The sequence below is a fragment of the Lipotes vexillifer genome, unplaced genomic scaffold, assembly GCF_000442215.2.
Source record: "Lipotes vexillifer unplaced genomic scaffold, Lipotes_vexillifer_v1.1 scaffold386, whole genome shotgun sequence".
Taxonomy (NCBI): domain Eukaryota; kingdom Metazoa; phylum Chordata; class Mammalia; order Artiodactyla; family Lipotidae; genus Lipotes; species Lipotes vexillifer.
Genome location: NW_006772588.1, coordinates 1,124,325 through 1,147,280, shown reverse-complemented (window position 1 = coordinate 1,147,280; position 22,956 = coordinate 1,124,325). Strand labels below are relative to the sequence as shown.

General features: G+C 39.1%; 1 protein-coding gene and 1 pseudogene across 2 annotated transcripts in view; one reads left to right on the top strand and one right to left on the bottom strand.

Annotated features, from left to right (window-relative positions):
• The first annotated feature begins 5,200 nt into the window (after nucleotides 1-5,200).
• The window catches only part of LOC103069416 (growth hormone receptor), a 759,777-nt gene continuing 742,021 nt past the window's right edge, over nucleotides 5,201-22,956 (top strand). Inside the window, exons 1-6 of one of the 2 annotated variants that reach the window (XM_007447634.1) lie at nucleotides 5,215-5,314; nucleotides 10,112-10,218; nucleotides 12,384-12,527; nucleotides 13,679-13,810; nucleotides 14,701-14,815; nucleotides 20,465-20,748. In XM_007447634.1, the coding sequence (XP_007447696.1) occupies nucleotides 5,215-5,314; nucleotides 10,112-10,218; nucleotides 12,384-12,527; nucleotides 13,679-13,810; nucleotides 14,701-14,815; nucleotides 20,465-20,748 (882 nt within the window). Of the gene's footprint in view, nucleotides 5,315-10,111; nucleotides 10,219-12,383; nucleotides 12,528-13,678; nucleotides 13,811-14,700; nucleotides 14,816-20,464; nucleotides 20,749-22,956 lie in introns of those variants that run through there. The other variant, XM_007447633.1, reaches the window with a different exon arrangement.
• On the bottom strand, nucleotides 9,653-10,066 carry LOC103069130 (protein FAM136A pseudogene; annotated as a pseudogene).

The window sequence follows — 22,956 nt, the reverse complement described above, 5'->3', positions numbered from 1 at the left end:
TCTTTAACATGGCATCAGAAGCCCTGCCTGATCTGCCTCTACTGTTCTATCCGTAAGCTCTCTTATGTTTTTGTTTTCTTTTTTTTTTTTATTGCATGCAACAGAAACTGAATCTAATTAGTTTCTAGATACAGACACTGGAGACTGTCAAGGAAAAGCTGAGCAAACAAGACTCAGGGAGGTAAAGAAACCAAGTCCTCCCCCAGGAACCTCTGCAGCAGCAGGTGGATTTGTCTCACTCGAGTGCTGACATTGATGTGATTAGTTTTCTCTCTTAAATGTGCCAAATGACCAGGAGAAAGAATCTGATGGGCTTGGCTTCTGTCAGACTTTTACCCCTGGATCTATCTATCCCTGAATCTATCTCCACAAAAGCAGGTCTCTCTTGTTTATTACCACATTACATGTGCCTGGCATAGAGTAGGGGCTCATTAAATATTGAACTAATTTATGTCCACCTAATTGAATAAAGGAATTGGCCATGGTCAGAAGATAGAGACAGTTGATACAGACACAGCTGAAGGGGGCTCACACTGGGGTGTGGAGTCCATTTCCATGGTTGAGGGTGAGGCATCCACCTCAGGAGATAACCTCTACATGTGCTCTTCAGCCTCACCTTGCTCTACTTTACCCTCGCACCAGCAGCCTTTGGCCTTCTTTCATCCCTCGAAACTGCCAAGCTCTTTCCAAACTCAGAGTCTTTGCATATGCTATTCCCTGTGCCAGATATGTTCTTCTTCACTGTGCTGGTCACATATTTATTGCCTCTCAGCTCCAAATTTGTCCTTTTTTGTGAAAAAATATATGAGCCCTTTAAATAATTTTTGTCAGCTGATATATTAAACTTTGTCAATAGAGGAAGCTAGAGAGACATTGCAGGAGACAAAAGGTTTTCCTTCCTGGTTCTGTGCTTGGCAGGCTTCTGCAACAAGGCCAGCAGCTTCTCCTGGTGCCCATCTTGGGCAGTTTTGTAGCACAGTGCCTCCTGTGAGATACCTCACCGTGAGCAGCTTTCCCAGCACTTGGAGGGCAGATTTCTAGCAAGTCCCAGAGGGTAGAGTTCCAGCAAGTTCCGCTGGTGTGAACTACTCTACTAGCCAGCTACCCACAGCCAGAAATTCTCCAACAAGGTCTAGGTCTCTATCCCAGGAGTAATGACTGCCCATTATCTCTGCTATTCCTCTATCTTACTTCTTACTAGCCAATCCATTGTGACTTCAATCCCGTTAATAATTCTTTTGTTTTGGCGGTGCCTCGCGGCGTGCAGGATCTTAGTTCCTCAGCCAAGATCAAACCCACGCCCCCTGCAGCGGAAGTGCGGATTCTTAACCACTGAACCACCAGGGAAGTCCCTGTTAATAATTCTTTATATCAAACTTTCCCTGTTCAAATGACCATGTAGCTTCTTTCTCTTGACTGGACACAGACTGGTATGCACCCCTTCTCTTCACCTGTCTAATTTTATCTGTCTTTTAGGTGATAATATCATTTCCTCTGAGAAGACTTCTCTGATATCTCAAACCAAATTATCCCTTTTCTTTTCCTTCATAACATCTTCCACAGTTTTAAAATTATGCATTCATTTGTGTAATTATTATGTCTCTGTCTTCTCCCACTAGGTAACAGGCTCCAGGAGGGCAGTGATCATGTTTATTTTGTTTACTGCCATAAATCCAGTGCCTATTATAGTGCCTAACCCAATAATGGGTCATTAAATGAAAAAGACCTCATTTACTGAGGTCCTGTTACATTCAAGTCACTGGTGGCAACTAAAAAAAAAAAAAAATAGAACTCAATCCCTGTTCACAGGGGGTTGACAAATTTATATGAAAGAATAAGACCCACACAAAAAATGTAAAGCAGTAAAGGGAAGGTTTCAAAAGAATGGTACAAGTTGTAAGTACTAGTAATTCAGAGGCAATCAAGAATTTATTCTTAGAAAGACTTTGTATTTTTGGGGGGCTTCCCTGGTGGCACAGTGGTTGAGAATCCGCCTGCCAATGCAGGGGACACAGACTCAATCTCTGGCCTGGGAGGATCCCACATGCCGCAGAGTGGCTGGGCCCATACACCACAACAGATGAGCATGGGCTCTGGAGTCCACCAGCCACAGCTGCTGAGCCTGCGTGCCACAACTACTGAAGCACGTGCGCCTAGAGCCCGTGCTCTCCAACGGGAGAAGACACGACAGTGAGAAGCCCATGCACCGCAACGGAGACCCAACACAGCCAAAAAACAAACAAACAAATTAATTAATTTTTAAAAAAAGACTTGTATTTTTTATAAAATCCCCAGAAATTAATTTCGTCTTAGCTAATTGGATTTTATCTGTTATTGGGAGGGAATATGGTCCAAATGAGATCAATTATTTATTTTAGAAGGTACTTTTTGGTAGGTTCATAATGAGTTATTAATTTCAATGAGTTTTTAAAATCTAGCATTATATTTGTATTTGTTCTATGCATTGTAGGTTTCCTAAAGTAGAAATAATTAACTATAAAATTGGAGAAATTACTCACATTTCCTCTTTTCTAGGACTGGGTCTCTGGCTTTAAACCCTTTCTTCAGTGTGCATTGGTGAGGGCCGGCTGTCAGCTGTTTATATCTATGGTGAGGGTCTTCTACACATGCTTACTTTGGTATGATTTTTGACAAATCACAGTATCACGTATTCTAGGATTTGGAGCAGTTAATAGTTAAATTCTGTCCAGTTTCTTCACCCGGAGATGAGGGGCTGTACTATATGTTCTCAGATCCCTTCCAGTTCTCTCTGAAGACATGCACACACTTACTATCAGTTGGGCAATAATTCCCAGTGTCAGGTATGTTTCCCGCTGAAAGTCCATGGTTGTTTAATGAATCTCTGGAACTGTAAATTTTATTTAATACATATACTTAGAGAGGTTTGGCATTTTGAGATGTCAAATGCTTATAAGAATTTTGATTCTTTAGCCCACATTGATCACATAATGTAACTTTCCTGGTCTTCAGCTTCCTGATTAGAGAGTAATATATTGACAAGATAACATGAAATTTTTGTTTAATTAATAAACTTTTCCTGAGTATTTATTACGTATCAGGCACTGTAGGAATCCCTGAGGATACAAAATTAATACCTGATTCCTGCTCCCTATGTTTAGGGAGAATTGAAGGAAGAAGAAACTGGTGTTACAAAGGTCAGCTAGAAAGCCATTGTGGTCAATTACACTATTTCCTTATGTCAACTGCAGAAAAAGTGCACAACGTGAGAGTTGTGAGTTAAGTTTTATTTGGGGCCTCATGAGGACTATAGCCTGGACTGGAACTGTCAGTGTATATATGATTTTAGTGAAGGGGGATATGTGCAGTCAAGTACACTTTTTTTTCTTCTTCATTTCTTTTTCTTTTCTTTTTTTCAAGTACACGTTTTGGCAGAAGGTTGCTGCTAGTCATGAGGAGCAGATGTCTCCATTAATGATTTTACTGGTTTTCTAGAAATGAGAAGACACAAGAAATTGGGCTCACAAAACCTTCTCCTGAAAATATCTAACTATCTGAAGGTCTGTTCTGCAGTTTTTCCCAGAGTACAGTGTGCCTCGTTTCTGATCTCTACCCTGAACTCCTTTCAGAGTGTGTTGAAGGTCAGCGACTACAGTGGCTAGTGACTTCATTCTTGTAGAATGGCAACAGATGACAAGCGACAACTTTTAGTTGGCACCTATTTTTAGTATTTTCTATTCAATAAAAAAACTATCTTTCATAAGAAAGAAGATAGGATGGAGATTATTCAAGATATACTGTGTCAAATTGAAAAATGAAAAAAACGAGTTAAAGATTTGTTTGACCAGAGGCAAGAAAATAGGGACTGCAAAGTGGAAGTAGACTCCTGAGTGCTTTGAAACTCACTGTTGAGAGGATGAACTTTTCACACGAAGGGCTTTAAGGCATGGTCTTCAGATGTATGGCAATAGAAATTTTTGTAAATGCAAAATTTTTGTACTATTGGACGTGAGATGATGATGAACATGTTAAATGTGAGCTAGAAAAAGCAGACCAGAAATAAAACAAACCCAGCTGCTAAAATTAAACTTTAAAAAAGCGACACTCAACCGCTTAGACTGGGAATTTCCACCAGTGTTTGGAGGTCCCCACCTAGACGCACAGTAACCTCTTAGAGACTTGAATGTTCTCCAGGAGAGCCAGTCCTTTTTTTTTTTTTTTAACCAGAGAAGGAATGATTTATTAGTTGCAGCAAGGAGGGGGAACACCAGGGATCTTTCCCAAAGCAGTGTCTCCCAGGCTTTGCATATTTTAGGCAACCAAAACCAGACAGTCCTATTTTCAGACTTTCCTGTCTGCTCTATTGACTGCGGCTGCAGCCCTGGACACAGGGCGGACACCAGTTAGCCACTTCGGCACTCTCTAGTCAGAGCCCCCGCCAATCCCCCTCCCACCCGCACCCAGAGATCTGGCTTCTCATTGGATCAGCGTGAGGACATGGGCGGCTTCCGATTGGTTTAGAGGAGGGGAGGTGCGTCCTGACGTCACGCCCGCCCTAAAAAGTCGGCCTGCTGCTCAGGGTTCTGAAGAGAGAATTCCGAGAAGAAAATAACCCGGAACAACCTGTGCGGGTCTGAGCCTGCCCTCTTTTGGAGCTGGGGTCCCCTCCCACCCGTCAGGAGAGCTCCACCCCCCTACTCCCCGCCGGCGCCGGGGTATCAGGTGACCTAAGGCCTGCGCAGTCACGTGACTAGGCGCACCCGCCCGTTGTGGCCATGGCGGCCTCAGGCTCCGGTGTGGTGAGGCGAGTGGAGGAGCTTCTATTGACTGCGGCTGGAGCCCCGGACACAGGGCGGACACCAGTTAGCCACTTCGGCACTCTCTAGTCAGAGCCCCCGCCAATCCCCCTCCCACCCGCACCCAGAGATCTGGCTTCTCATTGGATCAGCGTGAGGACATGGGCGGCTTCCGATTGGTTTAGAGGAGGGGAGGTGCGTCCTGACGTCACGCCCGCCCTAAAAAGTCGGCCTGCTGCTCAGGGTTCTGAAGAGAGAATTCCGAGAAGAAAATAACCCGGAACAACCTGTGCGGGTCTGAGCCTGCCCTCTTTTGGAGCTGGGGTCCCCTCCCACCCGTCAGGAGAGCTCCACCCCCCTACTCCCCGCCGGCGCCGGGGTATCAGGTGACCTAAGGCCTGCGCAGTCACGTGACTAGGCGCACCCGCCCGTTGTGGCCATGGCGGCCTCAGGCTCCGGTGTGGTGAGGCGAGTGGAGGAGCTCGGGGACCTGGCTCAGGCCCACATACAACAACTTAGCGAAGCCGCCGGCGAAGATGGTGAGGGAGCCGAGGAGAGGGAGGGAGGCGGGCGGGCGGACGGTTGTTCAGAGCTGGCGGTCGACGGCCGTAGGGGCTGAGGCTGCGGCCTGTTGTCCGTGTGGATCCCAGGCCAGGACTGCCGAAGGTGTTGCCCTTCTGGCCCCCGCTGAGGGGTCGCTGGTCCACCTCCAAGAACTCACAGCGCCTAAAGGCAAGGCGTTTGCTTCGAGACCCCATTTTTCATAACCCGTGGAAAGCGCTGAAATCCCAGTCATATCAGTACTGCTTGTCTTTAACTGTCTCGGTAGCAACTGGGAAAAGGGCAAGATCTGAATGGAAGGAAGTACACATGGAAGTTTAAATGAGTGGTTAAAGTTGGATGATGGTACGCAAATAAGTAATGGTTTTGCATGTAGTAGAGATAGCTAGGAGTGTATAACAGTTCGACTTTTTAATTGCTTCGTTGTAAATTTCTGTGTTATGGTTTGGATTCTAAACTCAGCTGTAAACAATACAGAAGAGATTTACATTGGTATAATTTAGACGATTCTCTCACATTCATCACCTCAGGTCTCACAAGGGCCCTGTCAGTACTAGAATACTTTCTTGGAACTGTCTAAGCGGTTTCCTTTGAAAAACTGATGGAGAATTACTTGGACTTTTGTTCTCTTTCAGTACTTATCAGCTGCCTCTACGTTTCTACATTATTTCTTTTTGAGTTTTGCACCTTTACTACAGATAGACAATTCTAAAAATTCTTGTGGACTGTCTCATTGTCATCGAACTCATAGGAAGATTGTAGTGGAACGTTTTCCCCAGCGATTGAGTAGTTGGTGAATTTATTGAATAGGGTCCATGATAAAATGGCTCTAGTTCCAGTGAAGATTATTTGCTGGATTTTCTTTTCTTAGGGGTATGTTCTTAAAAACCCACAGACTATCCTGAGCTGTTTTCTTTTTTGGTTTGTGGTAAGTGAATCACATGAATAGTTCGTAGTAGCTGTACCTGGAAGTGTATCTAAGTTACTTCTAAGTAAGCTATTCAGTGATCTCCACCCCATTCCAACTCCATTAGAATCAGTCTAAAGAGATCAAAGAATGTATGCTATTCACTTACCATTGAAACCAAAAGCCATTCTCATTTTCCAGTGGAAGAGTTCTTTAATCCAGTCTAGAATGAGGGCTGAAAATAAAAGTAAAGTGGTATATATTCTTGTTTGGAGGCTTTAAAGTTCTGAAGTGTACTGGAATTAAAATAATAGTGGTCCACGTTAGCTATTTATCAGTATTACTAGCAAGATTTTCTTATATTTATGAAGTTTAATTAAAACATGGTTGCATGTGTTTGAATTGAACTTGTATTTTCCCATAGCACAAAAATAATATGCACCTAAAATTTGTCCTTTAATGATATTTATATTAGGTTATGGGGATTGATAGTTCCTATTGTCTTTAAATTAGATCAGATACAACCAGACACTAGTCCATCTAAGAATACTCTCCTTTTTACCTCTGGTCAATTTTTGTTCATTTATTTCTCATTGTACAAGCATAGTATGTTTACTTTATGGAAATATACCATGAGAGGGACCTTTTCCAGGGACTATGTAAGAATCACTTGTCGTTGCCTTGTCAGTCACTACCTTGAATGGTTAGGAAAAATACTACATTTCATAAAAATTTTCTAAAATTGTGAGCCATTATCCCTCCACCTCTGTAATTATGTCATGAATTCATATGAGATACTCCTTCAGCAGTGGTTCAGTGAATTCAGTGCAAGTCTTTACATTTAAAATAATCCTGCAAATTAAGAAGAAAATATCAACTCAGTGTTTTAAGAAATACCTAAGGAGTACCATGTTTCATACAATTTAGTTCACAACAGAATTTTTTTTCTGAGCTGTGTGGATGATACTTCTGGGCTGAGTAGAGATAGGAGGGCAGTGCTAAAGAAGTAGTTTTCAATTTAGGTGAATAGTGGACCTTAAAGCGTTCAGAATCTGGTTTAGATACAGGTTAGGCTTTACCAGGGAAAACTTAAAGTCATCGTATTATTGCCAACAGACGCAGCTTAAGCTGGTGGTGCTTTTGTTCCAACGCTGAGCAGCTTACGTACCTGTGTAGGTGCTGAGGCTGGATCAGATGGACCCTCACCAAGTGCTACATTTTCTGTCCATTTGCCAGTGAGGGGAAAGGGATATATATTTCAGGAGGAAGCCACAGAGGGGCATACTTAGGAACTTAATTGTCTTGATGGTGGGCATATTTAAATTTGACTGCGTGAGATGATGCAGAAGTGTGGATGGCACCTTGGTATGGACACTTTGTAGGTTAGGGAGGAAAAATCCATAAGAAAAAGTGAAAACATCGAAGCAAAGAGAATATGACATAAGAGAAAAGGAAGAAATTAGACCATGTAGAGGGGAAGTGAGGGGGAGTTGTTTTTAGAGAGTGTATCAGAAGTATTTAGTTTAATTTTGTCTAGGTTTTGAAGGCATTAAGTAATTTGTCACATTGCTAGGTTTTTAAAGGAGTAAAATATTCAGGAAATTTGTGTAATTTTAATTGTTGCAGCTATTTGCATACATAAATACATAAACACAATTATAAAGTTATAATTGCTCAGAGTGCTTACATTTTATGAGGCATTTGATTTAATCAGTCATGTTATTTTTTGGAGAATATATTTATGAAGTTATAAGTTTTTAGTGGAAGTCCTTTCTGTAGATTTATGTATATTATTTGTACTATTCCAATACAGGTTTTAAATTTATTGCTTAATGCTTTATTGCTTAAACATTTTGAGTATGTCAACATCATAAAAGAGGCATTATGAAAATACAGATTGCACTTAAGAAATGGCAGCTGAACCTAGAAAGTTTTCAGTCCAGCTTTCAAGAATAAATTTCCATGATACATTTAAGTAGGATTAGGCATTATGATGTACTTCATGTTTTACGAAAGATATTATTACCATGCTGTAATAATTTCATCATTTTAGATATGTAACTTTTTTCATTTAAATGACACTCTGAAACTATGTGAAGTAATCATGTTTTTTTTTTTGAAGAAAAATTAAGTCTTATTTATTTTTAAAACCAAACCACTAGGAAAATATATCACAGTCTTGAAACAGCAAACAGACATGCTGTATTATCATTTCAGGTAATAAGTTGGTAAAAACACAGCAAGGTCCTTAATAAAATGATAAGGTGCCAGAACTGGGGCAAGAACAATGCAGGTCGCAAAAGTGGTATCTGGTAATGGAGGGCTGTCCTTTTTTGGCCCTAAAGGAGTCACAGCTCGCCCGAGTTGCTTATTTTTTCTCCTTTGACCTTCGTGTTGCCAAGAGCTCTGTTATTCCAGGGGGCAAAGTAAGCAATACTGGGTTTAGGCTTTCATTCTGTTATGTTTTATGAAAACAAGATTTTTCCAAGGCCAGTACTTCATAACTCTCTTAATTATGCAGCTAACAATTCCTCTTTTGCTGTTCATTCCTGAATACTAGCATATAGCACAATCAAAATCCCCTTTCCCTTCAAGGGTGAGTATCACTGCAAGATTGTCTTGTCACTCAGCTGACTCTGCTGCAGACACCCTCAGGGCCCATTATGGCTGCCAGTTAGAGGGAAGGTTTGCTTTGATAGTGCTTCTTATATTTTTGCAGAGTCTCCAGGCTGAAAGATGTAATGTGTGAGAATTTTAAGAAATGTGCATCCACATCTTGATGGCCAGAAATGAATATCCGCAAGGACCCTTTCAAAGTTTTTATCCAAAATACCTCTCCCAACTCTACATCTTAAAGTAACTTCATGCCCTTGTATATAAAACAAAACCAAGCAAAACAAATCCCCAGAAGCCCCCCTTTCCCCTTCTAAATTAGTGACCTCATGGATTTTGTTTTATTTCCAGTTTGTGGAAAATGTTGTAGTGATCCTTCTGGTAAACAGGAGGTTGGCAACAAGCAGAAACACCTCTCCTCACACTCCACCAGCTCATAAGCAGATCAGATGAACCTGCCAGCCTGTTGATATCTGTGTACTAAGAGAATCTGGTACCTTGGAGTGCTGTGGTTTGGTACAAGGGAGACTCCCTGTTGCCAGGATAAGCACTTGCCACATGAAATTCAGGCTCACAAAAACTCTCCTGTGCTATCTCTGACCCAAATTTTAGCACCAGGTTTTTTCACTTTCTAGGATTCAAACACAAAGGAACCAGTGTCCAGAGGCAAGTGACATAGGCCTTAAACTTGCTGCCATCCTTAATTTCCTCATTCATAAACTTTAGAAAACCCAAATCCCCATTCCTCTTTTTAAATAGATTCCTGCCTTCAGCCCCGATGGCCAATAGCAGACATCTATTTCCCAATGGATGAGAGAGACTCCTTCATCTTGGTCACGGTTGGGATGAGGTTTATGTGGTCATCCACACACCTGGTCACGCAACTCTCCAGCTACCGCTTCACCTGAAGCTCTTTACTCCCCGCATCTATTGAATCTTTGGGTTTGTCGTTGCAATGCATAGTGCACTGGGCCAGGCGGTCCTGGAACTTCTCTAGCTCGCTGGTCACCAGGGCCTGGGCTTGAGCCAGAGGTGCACGGCAGTGCTCATTGCACTGGTACACTTGCTGCATGGACGCCTGGCTGTCCTCACAATAGCCGGCGCTGCGCCGGAAAATGAGGCCCTGCATCTTCCGGATGTTCTGTCTCTCCAGACTCTTCACCATAGAGTCCACCACCTCCTGCACCTGGAGCTGCTGCAGCTGTGCCATGATGACCCCATGCTGCTCCAGTAATCATGTTTTTATCTCTTATAGATCACTTTTTAATTCGGGCCTCTGCAGCTCTAGAAAAATTGAAACTTCTGTGTGGAGAAGACAAAGAATGTTCAAATCCATCAAATCTTCTTGAACTTTACACACAGGTACTGAAACAGATGTGGTTTCTGACGTTGTTGAGGCAGTTTGCTTATTTAAGAGGGTTACTCCAAAATTGAGGTGTGATGAAAGCAGTTTATTCTCTATTTAAAGTGTTTGTGTTAAAAAAAACTGTATGTATAAAGCATACAGACTTGAAGCTGTAAGGCAGTAAGTATCCTTACAAAGAAGAAAAGTTTATTGGATGTGTTGATAAAAAAGGAAAAAAATCTTGCAGATAACAGTATTGCTTCCCTTTATAGATAATTAAGCAAAACTCTCAAATGGGGCTTCCCTGGTGGCACAGTGGTTGAGAATCTGCCTGCTAATGCAGGGCACATGGGTTCGAGCCCTGGTCTGGGAAGATCCCACATGCCGCGGAGCAACTAGGCCCATGAGCCACAAGTACTGAGCCTGCGCGTCTGGAGCCTGTGCTCCACAACAAGAGAGGCCACGATAGTGAGAGGCCCGCGCACCGCGATGAAGAGGGGCCCCCACTTGCCACAACTAGAGAAAGCCCTCGCACAGAAGCGAAGACCCAACACGGCCAAAAATAAATTAATTAATTAAAACAAAACAAAACAAAAAAACACACAAATGTGCAATTCCCAAGGTGTGAAAGGTTAGTCAGAGGGATTGGAGGTTTCTATAAGGGCTCTGATTATTTTTTTTTCCGTGAAATTCACCTTTCCTTTGGATTCTCAACTTGACTACCTGTGCTTTTGTTATGCAAGTCCATAAGATTTTTCTGTTCCCCCCCTTTTTTACTTTCCTTTCAAATTCAGACCTTTCTACAGATAAGATCTGTTTCTCAGTTTTCTCAAGCACTGCTGAGGCAAGTGGACACTAAGAAACATAATTTTGAGGGACTTCCCTGGCGGTCCAGCGGTTAAGGCTCCGTGCTTCCATTGCAAGGGGCATGGGTTCAATCCCTGGTCAGGGAACTAAGATCCCGCAGGCTGTGCAGTGCAGCAAAAAACAAACAAACATAATTTTATTATAGTAACTAACATTTGTATAGCACTTTATAGTTGACAGAGTGCTTCGTATGCCCTTACTTGATTGCCAAGGGATAATAAAGATGAAGTGGTTTATAGGAAATAGAGTAAACTTAGTCAAGTTTCCAAACTACACATTCATAGCACTTAGGTTCCTGACACTCTGCTTTCTGTTAGGAGGTACGTGGAGATGCTTTCTGCCTTCCAATGTGGTTGAATGAGCCTGTAACAACTACCCACAAACCCCCGAGAGCTGTTATAATTTTGGAGAAATTTGCCTGACTCTTATTTCAGAAGGTTCCTTGCTTGCCTTGTTTCTTTCACCTGGGAGAGTTCTAAACATTTTAACTTATTTCTAAGAATAAGGCAAAAGAATTAGAAATGTAGATTAAAATTCCCCAAACCTCTTTGGATCTTACTTATGGTTCTGAATCAACAGGTCATTTTCCTTAGGATGATGATCTCTCCCTTCCTGGCTTAGGCCTACTACACAAGAGCACTTAACACTTAAGTAGTGCCGTGTGCTAGGTAATGTTGGAAGTGTTTACATATGTTAATTCATTTTACCCTCAAAGCAAGGGACTTTGAAAGGCATTTGGATCAGTTTCTTCATTTTGTCAATGAAGAAACTGGCTCCAAAAAAAAGATAAACTGTGACTTGTCCTTTGTTAGAACTCAGTTTCCTTAGTCTTAGTCCAGTAGATTAAACAAAGAAAAAGGATTGGGTAGTTTTAAAGTGCTGGTGCTTCATTTGAGAAACAGGTAATCCTTTGAAGATTCAGTATACAAAACTAGAGGTAGTGACCTTGTCTTTATATGGCAGGCATTTAGAAAATGTTCAGGAAGTATATATGTACAAATAGCAAAGACTATAATAATCACACTTTTCATAATTATATTGTATATAGTTAGCTTACCTGAATTAAAACATAAATACCCATTTTACTTTTTGAGGGAAACTAGATTATCTTAATTCAGTATTTTAGTAAAATCCTATGAAGTTTACTATAAAGTTCATCTTAGATTATATTTATAGCTAGATATTTTGACTACTTAAATTTAAATACTGTGCTAGAAGATTTAAATGTCTAATAAAGTATATATGTAAGATTAAACTATAAGAATTATTCATTCGAGTTGAAATCATTTATACTTTTTTTTCTCTTTTACTTCAGGCTATTTTGGACATGACATATTTTGAGGAGAACAAGCTAGTAGATGAAGATTTTCCTGAAGATTCTTCACAAAAAGTAAAAGAGTTGATCAATTTTCTTTCAGAACCAGAAATTTTGGTTAAAGAAAATAATATGCATCCAAAAGTAAGTTTTGCACAACTATGAATTATGGTGGAATGCTGCTGATTACTGCTATATTACCCTTTAGAATCTGTATTTTTTTTTTCTTAAATGTATCTTTGTTTTAAATTAAGATTGAAGGAGGGACATAAGAGTTGAACATTTCAGACTGATGTCACAACTCAAGTATCATATTTTTGTAAATATGTTTCAGAATGTTTGTTTGATGGAATTATATTGTAACTACAGTGCCTAGTAATTTTCTAAACATATGCATTTGCTGTTTCTGCTCCCTTTACTTTTACAGATGCTGTGTTTTCTTGAAGGTCCCTAGTAACCTAATACCACATCTCTCGTCCTTTCAGTCTTCTTCTGCCTAGACATTTGTTGCCTTTCTTACCAATGATCACCCCATCCCTTGGAGGCCCTGCATGCTCCTCTTCATCTCTAAGAAGCCTTGCTCTTGCTCTTTTTCAAGCATCTCCCCTCTCTTCCATTCTGGAAACATAGGCACTCCCCAAAGATATCTCCTTAATCCTCTGATAGTCTGTAGTTTGTCTTTGCTTGACAACTTGTTTTTACTGCTGTCTCTGTTTAGATGATTCCAAGATTTTTGTCTCTAGCCCTGGCTACTCTTTCAAGCAAATAATTTCTCATCTTGAACTGTCCACTGGCTTTCTCTACGTAGTTATCTTTGTTGCTCTTTGTATTTATCAGGGAATGCTAACTGTGGAAACAAATAATCCCAAGTTTTAAATGATACCACATAGTAAAAGTTTGATTTATTAAAATTGTTTTTGTGTATATCTTTTCATTGTTTTATTTTAGCAGTAGTAGAAATTGTTTCAAGTAACATATATTTCTGAAAACTTATATTTTCAGTCAGATTATGGAATACTTATATTTCAAATATATTAGAGAATTGGCTACTAAAATACTTGAACATCAATTTTCTAGAAGTATTTGTAAATTGGAGTAGTTATTTTAATTTTTGCGTAGCAATAGATTTCTATATTTCTAATTGATTCAGAGTAAGGAATTCCTGTGTAGGTTGCTAAGTAAAGAGCAAATTTTGTGAAATGAGTATTTTTTAATTGCTCAGTATTTTGAAATTTAATTTTGATTTTTACAGACACGAAGTTTCTCTTTTTAGCTGTGTCTTTGTTGTATTTCAGCACTGCGATTTGCTTGGGGATGAACTCCTGGAATGTCTCTCTTGGAGACGAGGAGCCCTACTCTACATGTATTGTCATTCTATGACCAAAAAGGGAGAATGGCTCACAAGAAAATCTAGCTTGCTTAAAAAGGTGAAAAAGCATTCCTCATACCTTTTTTACTGTTGACATTTATAGGTTTCCAAAAGCTGTTCAGTACAGGATTAAGAGTAGAGGAATCAAAGGGCCTGGGTTGGCATTCCAGGCCTGTACTTACCAGCTGTGTAATCTTAAACAAATTAGAATTACTGTGAAGATTAAATAAGATAACATGTAAAAGCCCTCTGTAAACTGGGAAGTTTTATATGTTTTTTTTTGAGTTCTGGATTTTTATTTTTTATCGTACAAGATAGATAATCTATATTAATTTCTAAGCATATTTTTGGCCTGAAGAAAACAAACTTGGTTGTGAGCCTCTCTCTATCAGCAGATCACACCTAAAGATCCCACATGACCCTGCTCCTAGGAAATTGTGGCCCTCTGATTTTTCTTGACTCTTCTGACCAAATCAGTAAATCCAAAGATCCTGTCTTAATATTTGTATCACTAAGGATCCTTCCTAACTTAGGTTGATTGTACACATGGTTTATGTGGGCCTGCAAATGAGAGGTCACACTTTCAGATGTAAAAGTTTGATCATAATATTTCTAAATTGTAATAAAGTACATCCATATTTTTAACAAATTTTTGAACACATCTTTATTATCTTTAACCTCTTCTTGCTCTGATGACATTTTTGACAAGTATATTACTGAATCATGTGTTCTCGGTTAATGATTTCTCTTTTTTTCCCATACTCTTTCACTAATTGGAGGGTTATACTTATAAAAGTTTTGGGGTAATAAGTCCTTATATTGTAATGTAATAATCATATGACATATCTGTATATTAGCCAATATTCTCTTGAGTAAAAATATTAACATTTGAAGTTTCTACAACTCTGCATCTAATACTTGTATTCTTTGTCTTTGACTTTCATTTAGTACCTTGTTGATGGAATCAGTTATTTGCTACAGATGCTGAATTTTCGGTGTCCCATCCAGTTAAGTGAAGGAGTTTCTTTCCAAGACCTAGACACAGCTAAATTACTGAGTGAAGGTAATGTGATCCTTTTTGTAGTTTTCTAAGTGTTTTAAAGCATTTTTAAATTTTAAGAAGTTTACTAGATTTAACTTTGATTGAAATAAATTTCAGGTTACAATATGGACAGAAAAATAATAAAAGGGCTTTTTAAACAATTAAAAAAATCTTCTCACGTAATATAGAGAAATACTGCTAATCTCTGCTTAGTAATTTAGGGACAGTAATATATCATGTTGCTTTTACTTACTTTGCATCCCCACAAAGCCTGGATCCTGCTCTAGGTTCAGCTAATTGTAACAGAGACTGGAGGTAACTTTTATTTTATTTTTAAAAATTTATTTTATTTATTTATTTGGTTGCACCAGGTCTTAGTTGTGGCAGGTGGGCTCCTTTGTTGTGGCTGGCGGGCTTCTTTGTTGCGGCATGAGAACTCTTAGTTGCAGCATGCATGTGGGGTCTAGTTACCTGACCAGGGATTGAACCCAGGCCCTCTGTATTGTGAGCGCGGAGTCTAAACCACTGCACCACCAGGGAAGTCCTGAGACTGGAAGTAACTTTTAAACAAGGAGAAATTTACTGCTTTTTCGCTTCAAAAAGGTCTAGAGCTGGTTATGGTGGCTTCATGGCATCATCAGGTTCCTATCTTTTTCCTCCATCGTCTTTCAAAGTGGAGCGCTACAGCTTCAGGAGGCGAGTTATATAGAATGCATGTAAACAGTACTTGCCAGAGTTGTGCAACATGCATCCCTGTTGAGGACATTGCTTCCATTCTCAGTATCTCAAGATGCTGCTGGAGCTCCTTCCGTCTCACCTGTGTTCCAGTCCATAGGAATGGCAAAAGGCTGTTTTTTTCAGCCAAGTCTTTCTTTCATCCTTCTCAAGTTTGTTACAACACTTAGAACACTTCTACCTACATTTCACTGGCCAGAATTTAATCACATGGCTTCGTATAGCTACAAGGGAATCTGGGATGTATAGCCCTTTACATGATACATTGCCATCCCAAATAATGTCTCTTTACTAAGAAAGAAAGGAAGAATGAATATTGGGTGGTAACTGCTAGTTTCTGTCATAAACTTATATGCACTTAAAAATGTTACGAACTGGATATAGAGCATCATTTGGGTGTTAGACTGAGGTTTGAGAGGGAAGAACCACTTACTTTTAGCGTCTCTTTTTGCAAATGGAAGAACTGAGGTCCTGATAAGCCTGATAAGGTCACATAGCTGGCAAGTGATGTTAGATTCTTTGTGTAAACTTTCTTTTATGCTTCATCTGAAATTTTGGGGAAATTTTGATGGGGAAAATTCAAACATGGGGAATAAGAAGAAAACTTCTTAGGGAAAATTCTGTGTTTTAATTTTATAAGTGTATTTAATTCTTTCTTTGTTAGCTTCTATAGGCTTTTCCTTTCTATTAGAAAACATCACACAGAAAAAAAACACCATAATTTAAGAGCCATTAACATATGACTGGCTACTGTTGTCCAAAAGTTGTTACCTTCAGTTTATTCAGGAAAGTAGCTTGTCCTAAAAAAACTTGTGAATATAAGGTGCTCCTTCAGTGGGCATGATGTTTTGACAAACATGGGGTGTTTTGATTTATTTGTGGGAAATATTTATTCCAGGTAACCAGTGAACCGATTAGCTGCATTAAAAATGATCTTTCTAAAATTTCCTCACCCACATGGATTGATTTAAAAGACAAATAGAGAGGGGCATTAAAGCTTATTTAGAACCAAAGAAAAGAGCACAAGTCACCAATTTCCCTTATTCTCCCATTTCTAGTCATAAAGTCATATATTCTCATGGCCTAGAATTTTTTTATCACGATGCTTGTGATACTGGTGTCTTCTCTTGGATTATAATTGATTACACTTGCCTCTATCTTCCATTGCTTCTTCAACAGGGGAATCAAAGGCGCAGAAAGGGTCTCTTTTTTCTAGGAAACAGCAAACAACATAGACTCCCTAGCAGTTTTTGCCACAGGAATCAGTCCTCTTTTGGTGCTGATTTCTTGCTCTCATCTAAAGCAGTTTGTTCCTCCCTACTTCATTCCTCAAGATGTAGATTAGAAGCCAGGAAGCCTACTTTTCATAGGCTAAATTACTCTTAAGGCCCTGGTGGAGTGGTTCTAATTTTTTTTTTAACTTTTTGTTAGTCAATATAAAAAACATAATTCGGAATAATTCTTAGTCCTAATTAGAGAGAAAAGTTCTATATGAATCATCAAAATATTTTTGTGGCCAGATCTTAATGATAATTTGCCTGATTTTACATAAAATTCACAACAGTGTATACTTAGTATGATTTTTATTTCGTTTTCCAAGGTGAGATAATCATTTCGTCCTTTGATCATGCCATTAAATTTTCCTTTTCAGCTTTTAAAAATTACCAGGTAATGTATTCAGTAAATCTTTTTATCTCATTTCTATGGTTCATTCTTCTGTGGGCCCTTATAAAATTAGCCTTGTCAGGATAACTCTGGGGTTAACTAGGTTAAAAGATTGTTCAGCTGTGCACATCCTTGGGTTATGCCCTTTTTATGCGACTGAAGAGCCCCCTTCCCAGCAGCCTTTGGCTCATAGCTTAGCCCAGAACCTGGATTTCAGATGGCTTAAAGGAGCAGCTCTGAATTGACATCACTAATTGCTTGGGTAGCTTGTTTAAAAATACAGATTTCTTTTCTTCTTTTTTTTATGTTATCTTTTTTTTTATTATATTTATTTATTTATTTATTTATTTATTTATTTTTGGCTGTGTTGGGTCTTCGTTGCTGCACACGGGCTTTCTCTAGTTGCGGCGAGCAGGGACTACTCTTCGCTGCAGTGCTTAAGCTTCTCATTGTGCTGGCTTCTCTTGTTGCGGAGCACAGGCTCTAGGTGCGCAGGCTTCAGTAGTTGTGGCATGTGGGCTCAGTAGTTGTGGCTTGTGGGCTCTAGAGCGCAGGCTCAGTAGTTGTGGCGCACGGGCTTAGTTGCTCTGCGGTACGTGGTATCTTCCTGGACCAAGGCTCAAACCCTTGTCCCCTGCATTGGCAGGCAGATTCTTAACCACTGCGCCACTAGGGACGTCCCCAAAAATATAGATTTCTGTGTATCACATGCAGGTTCTGATTTAATATGTGGAGTTCAGGAATCTATTTTTATAACCTACCGTAATTATGATGCAGTCCGATTTAGACATCACTGCTTCTAGAGAATGCCAGTCTGGCCCCTTTTTTTTTCCTATGAAGGTCTTCTGCCATCACTTTTACTTCATGGGTTATTCACTCTCTTCCTCCCTGCACCCCACACTCTCTTGATGTGTTCAGCAAGGATATAAGCAGTGCAAAGTGAAGTATTTTATTGAAAACAATGCTGAGCATTAGCAGAAAAAATACCAAGGAAAATTTGTAGCTGCAAAAAGACTATAGCTACAGAGTAATGGATTCCTTGGGGGAGTAGAGAGGGAGAATGTGTAATTTTTACGTTGTTCATTTCTTCCTTTGGTATTTTAATGCAGTACAGTAGTTTAGCATAGTCTATGGACCAGCAGCCTCACCCCAGGTCCTAGGACTTTGTTAAAAATGCAGATTCATAGACCCAATCCCATACCTGAATCTGAAAGTTTTGGAGGTGGGGGCCCAGCAATCAGCATTTCAGCATGTCCTCCAGGTAATTCTAATGCAGGCTAAAGTTTGAGAACCACTCTTTAGCATATAGCTATTCATTCTCTCCTCAGAAACACCCTTCCAAAGGATATCTGTATACCTTGTTTAACCATCATTCCTTGTTAATATAAAGGATGAGGCTAACTTAGAGTTGGGCACAAATTGGATGCCAGCTCTCCCTTAAGCAAACACTTCTCATCTTTCCCAAGTGGCTTCACTTTGTGGGACTTACTTCAGCTCCTCCTCCTAAGGCTCTAGTCTGCTTAAAAGTTCAACCTTCTCTTCATTTTTGCTTCTATCTCCTTACTCCCCTCTACCAGTCTTTTGAGGAATAATTAGGGTGTAGGATCACAAAAATGAAAAAGGATATAAATTCAGTGAAATGTCCTATCTAATATGAAATATAATTCAGCAGTGAAAATCGTTAATTTGGAAAAAACAGCAAACTATTCCTTAAGAAAACTCCATGAAATTAAGGAGGGCATGTGGAATCTTGATTTTTGCGAACTGGGGCTTAAAGAGCTTTGGTGAGTTGCACAAAGTCAATAATTTACACCCAGATCCTCTTGATTCTAGGTCTGTTTCTTTTTATATTCTAAATAACATCTAATGCTATTCCAGCTTTTTCTGTGAGGTTTATGACCTTTTAACTATGAAGAAATGAAGTGAAAAGAAGTGATTATGGGTAATATGCATTGTACTTACTGAGTTGTTTTATACATAGAAAGCATAATAGAGTGTAGCCCATCATATGTTCATGAATGCAAGCCTCAGATTCTGCTCTTAATTATTTCTTTTGTTAATATAACAGTGTAATGAATCAGTTCGTCTGCTAAGCTTATTCCTTCACTTGCTACTATTTATAAGCTGAATTGGAGGTGAGGTGAAGGGTTAACTATAGGGACAAACTCTGAGACTACCAAAAACTTGCAGTAGATTCAAGATAATACAAACTATAACAGTTTTGGAAGCTGAATTTTTCTTCTATTTTTATATCTCTAGTACTATCATAGTCATTTCTGATGAGCCAAATGAGGTGAGCAACTGAGATTATGATGCTCATTTATTTGAGGTAAACTTTTCTAGTCACAGAAGTACCTGTCTAGTAGAATAGATCATTTATTTGTATTGTATGACTTGAAGAAGTTAAATAGTCATATAATTTAATAGCACTTTATGGTTTATGCATTTTTATTTTATGTGTTTCTTAAGAAAATTCCATGAAATAAGTAGGGCATGTGGAATCCTGATTTTTGCAAACTGAGGTGTAAAGAGCTTTGGTGAGTTGTACAAAGTCGATAATTTATCCCTAGATCTTTACAATTCTAGGTCTTTTTGTTTTTATATCAAATTAATATACTTTGTGTGTCATAAATGTTTAATTATATAATCACCGTCTTCCATAATAAGCACACTTTCAACTTTTGATGGAAATCCTGCAATGTATTCCTTTTTCCTGGGAACATAAAACATCTTGGATACAATTTAACATCTTTGGTAACTTAGAATCATATGGCCTCTAAAGGACATGATTATGCAGGATCATCTCTGTACACTGCTGTAGAAATATAGGAACTGTATTATTGATCCTGAGTATACCCCTAAATAAAAGCTGTGTTCATGGATGGGATTGAGGGAATCTCTGAGTACTCTGAAATTATATGCGGAATATGGGATGTATGTTCTGGGAGAGGTTCCATCGATTTAGAGTAGATTCTCAAAGAGATCCTAAAGAGAACACCAGAAAGATGAACACACTGACCTATATGATTCTTTAAAAATAATTCTTTTTGGGGGGGAGGGTGGGATTGGACCTCTTTTATAGATAAAATAGAGATAGAAGTGCCGATGGAATGAGGATTGTGTTAGTGATATTTGGCTTTTCTAAGTACAGCTGTTAAATGAGAAGGGAAAATGCTTAATGCTGTAAAAGGATTTTATTAGAGTCTTAATCACCAGGGCTTCTTTTTAAAATTTTAAATTCTAATCTCTCAACTTAAATGACTTTCCCAGGAATATTTAGTGACATTCATTTGCTGGCTATGATGTACAGTGGAGAAATGTGTTATTGGGGATTGAAGCATTGTGCAGATCAACAGCCAGAAAATCATGAAGTGGATACTGGTGTTTCTGGAGCAAGCTACACTACACACAGAGAACCTTTGGATTTCCGAGAAGTAGGAGAAAAAATTTTGAAAAAGTATGTATCTGTGTGTGAAGGACCCCTGAAAGAACAAGAATGGAATACAACAAATGCAAAACAAATTTTAAACTTCTTTCAGCATCACACTAACTAGTAAGTTCATCTAGTCCTTTTCAAACAGGAAAACAAAAAGGCTCAGGAAATGGAAGTTCCAGAAAAGAAGACATACTGATACTGAATTTAGGAACATTACACTACATAAAGATAGCCAGCATGGTTACCCTTTTTAAAAGGCCATCACCATCTTTCACTATATATTCATTTTTTTTTTTTTTTAAAGATTTTTTTTGAGGTGGACCATTTTTAAAGTCTTTACTGAATTTATTACATTATTGCTTCTGTTTTATGTTTTGGTTTTTTGGTCGCAAGCCATGTGGGATCTTGGCTCCCCGACCAGGGATCGAACCTGCACCCCCTTCATTGGAAGGCAAAGTCTTAACCGCTGGACCGCCAGGGAAGTCCCTCACTATATATTCTTAAACCTGTGAAGAAATGATTCTTTAATATCTAAAATGGCATTTATGTTATTCTAACTCACTCTGAACTACAGATATCCTGTAACTAATACTAAGGAGAAATTCAATTTATCTCTATAAAGAGTTTTTTTCTATTACTTTAGATTTTTTTTTATTGTGGTACAATATACATAACATAAAATTGAACATTTTAACTGTTTTTAGATTATTTTTTAATCTCTCTGTCTTGAAGTTTGCTGCACTTCAGAGATTAAAATCAAGTCCCCTCTTTGCTTTGTATATATGCTATAGATATAAAAATTGGCAAAATGAAAAATTGTGACCAACATCCATGTACCATTTCCAGAATAAGATAAATAATGAAAGACTCCACAAAAGAATTTTTGTTTGTTTCACCACGTACTATTAATGGCATTTAAAATTTTTAGTCTATTAGGCATTTTATAAAAATTTCAAAATGATTTTCCTATTTTGTTTAAAAGAATATGCACGGTTTATTAAATGAGTAATGAAGATAAAACCAAGTTAGGTTAGTCCGCCATTAGTCTTATGTCTTTAGAGCACATCTTTTCATGTTTTGAAATTTTAATAGTTTTTGTCTTTAATTGTAGGGGTGAGTGTTAAAGGCCAAGAGCCCAACATGGTATCTTGCTGACAGTCTTTCTGTCTACCTCAGTTCCTGTTGTCGTCTTGGGATGATCTGTCTGATACCCTGCCAGTGTCCTTCACCTCTGGGCAATTGACTTCATCACATTCCAGGAACTTAACTCCCGGCCTCAACATGAATATCACCATCCTGAGTTTCTCTTTCTGAAATCTTAAATTTCAATAGCTAGTGACATTCTTATCTTTCCAGTTTTTTACTTCCTCATTTTGATTGATTCTTCTCTCTCTTATTTCTTTTGTATCTCTTTAGCTTCCTCATAGTCTCCTCCTCTTGCTGCCCCCTTTTCTCCTCACCATCAGCCTCTTTCAGATTTTCTTCCTTCCCTGTCCAGCCTTGGCCTTATGGGGCACCATATGACGTGCTCTCCACAGTCCCTTCAAATCCATCTTCCCCTGGTCTTTCAGCCTAATCATTCTGCAGTCCCTCAACATTGAATTAATCCTATTGTTCCACCTTCTTTTTTTGGGATGCTGAGTTCCATGTGAAGTTCCTGCAGCTCCTTCAAAGTGGAATCACTCTAAGTATCTTGCCTTCAGCTTTAGAAGAGTCCTCAGTGTAAGCCTTTCGTCTGTTACTAGTGTGGCCCCTGTCCCTTTCCCACTGTGGCTAATCCAAACCTCTAACTTGCCTCATTACTTTCCTCTGGCCCTTTGTCCCCTCCCCTAGCACATGGCTCTTGGTCCTGTCTTACAGAAAATAGAGACTATGAGGAGGTCAGTGTCTGTTCACCCATTTTTCCCTGCTCATCTCCCCCCTTTGTAGAGGAAAAGAGGTATCGTGCTTCGTGTTGAAGACTAGTCTCCACATTTCCTCTCTGCCGGCTCCCTCATTTCCCCGAGGCTTCTCTTTTTTCTGCCAATATCCTGTATGTATTGCTCTTTTCCAGAATACTGTTTTTTCTTTTTCCTCCCTCTTCTCCCATTTTTCCTTCCTTCCTTTCTTTCTCCCTTTTTTCTTTTTTACTTACTCTAAATACAGTTGACTCTTGAACAACACAGGTTTGAACTACGTGGGTCTACTTATATGTGGGGTTTTTTTCAGTAGTAAATACTACAGTACTACACAATCAGTGGTTGGTTGCATCTCCGGATACAGAGGAATCGCGGGTATGGAGGGCTGACTAAAAGTTATACGCAGATTTTTTTTTTTTTTTTTTTTT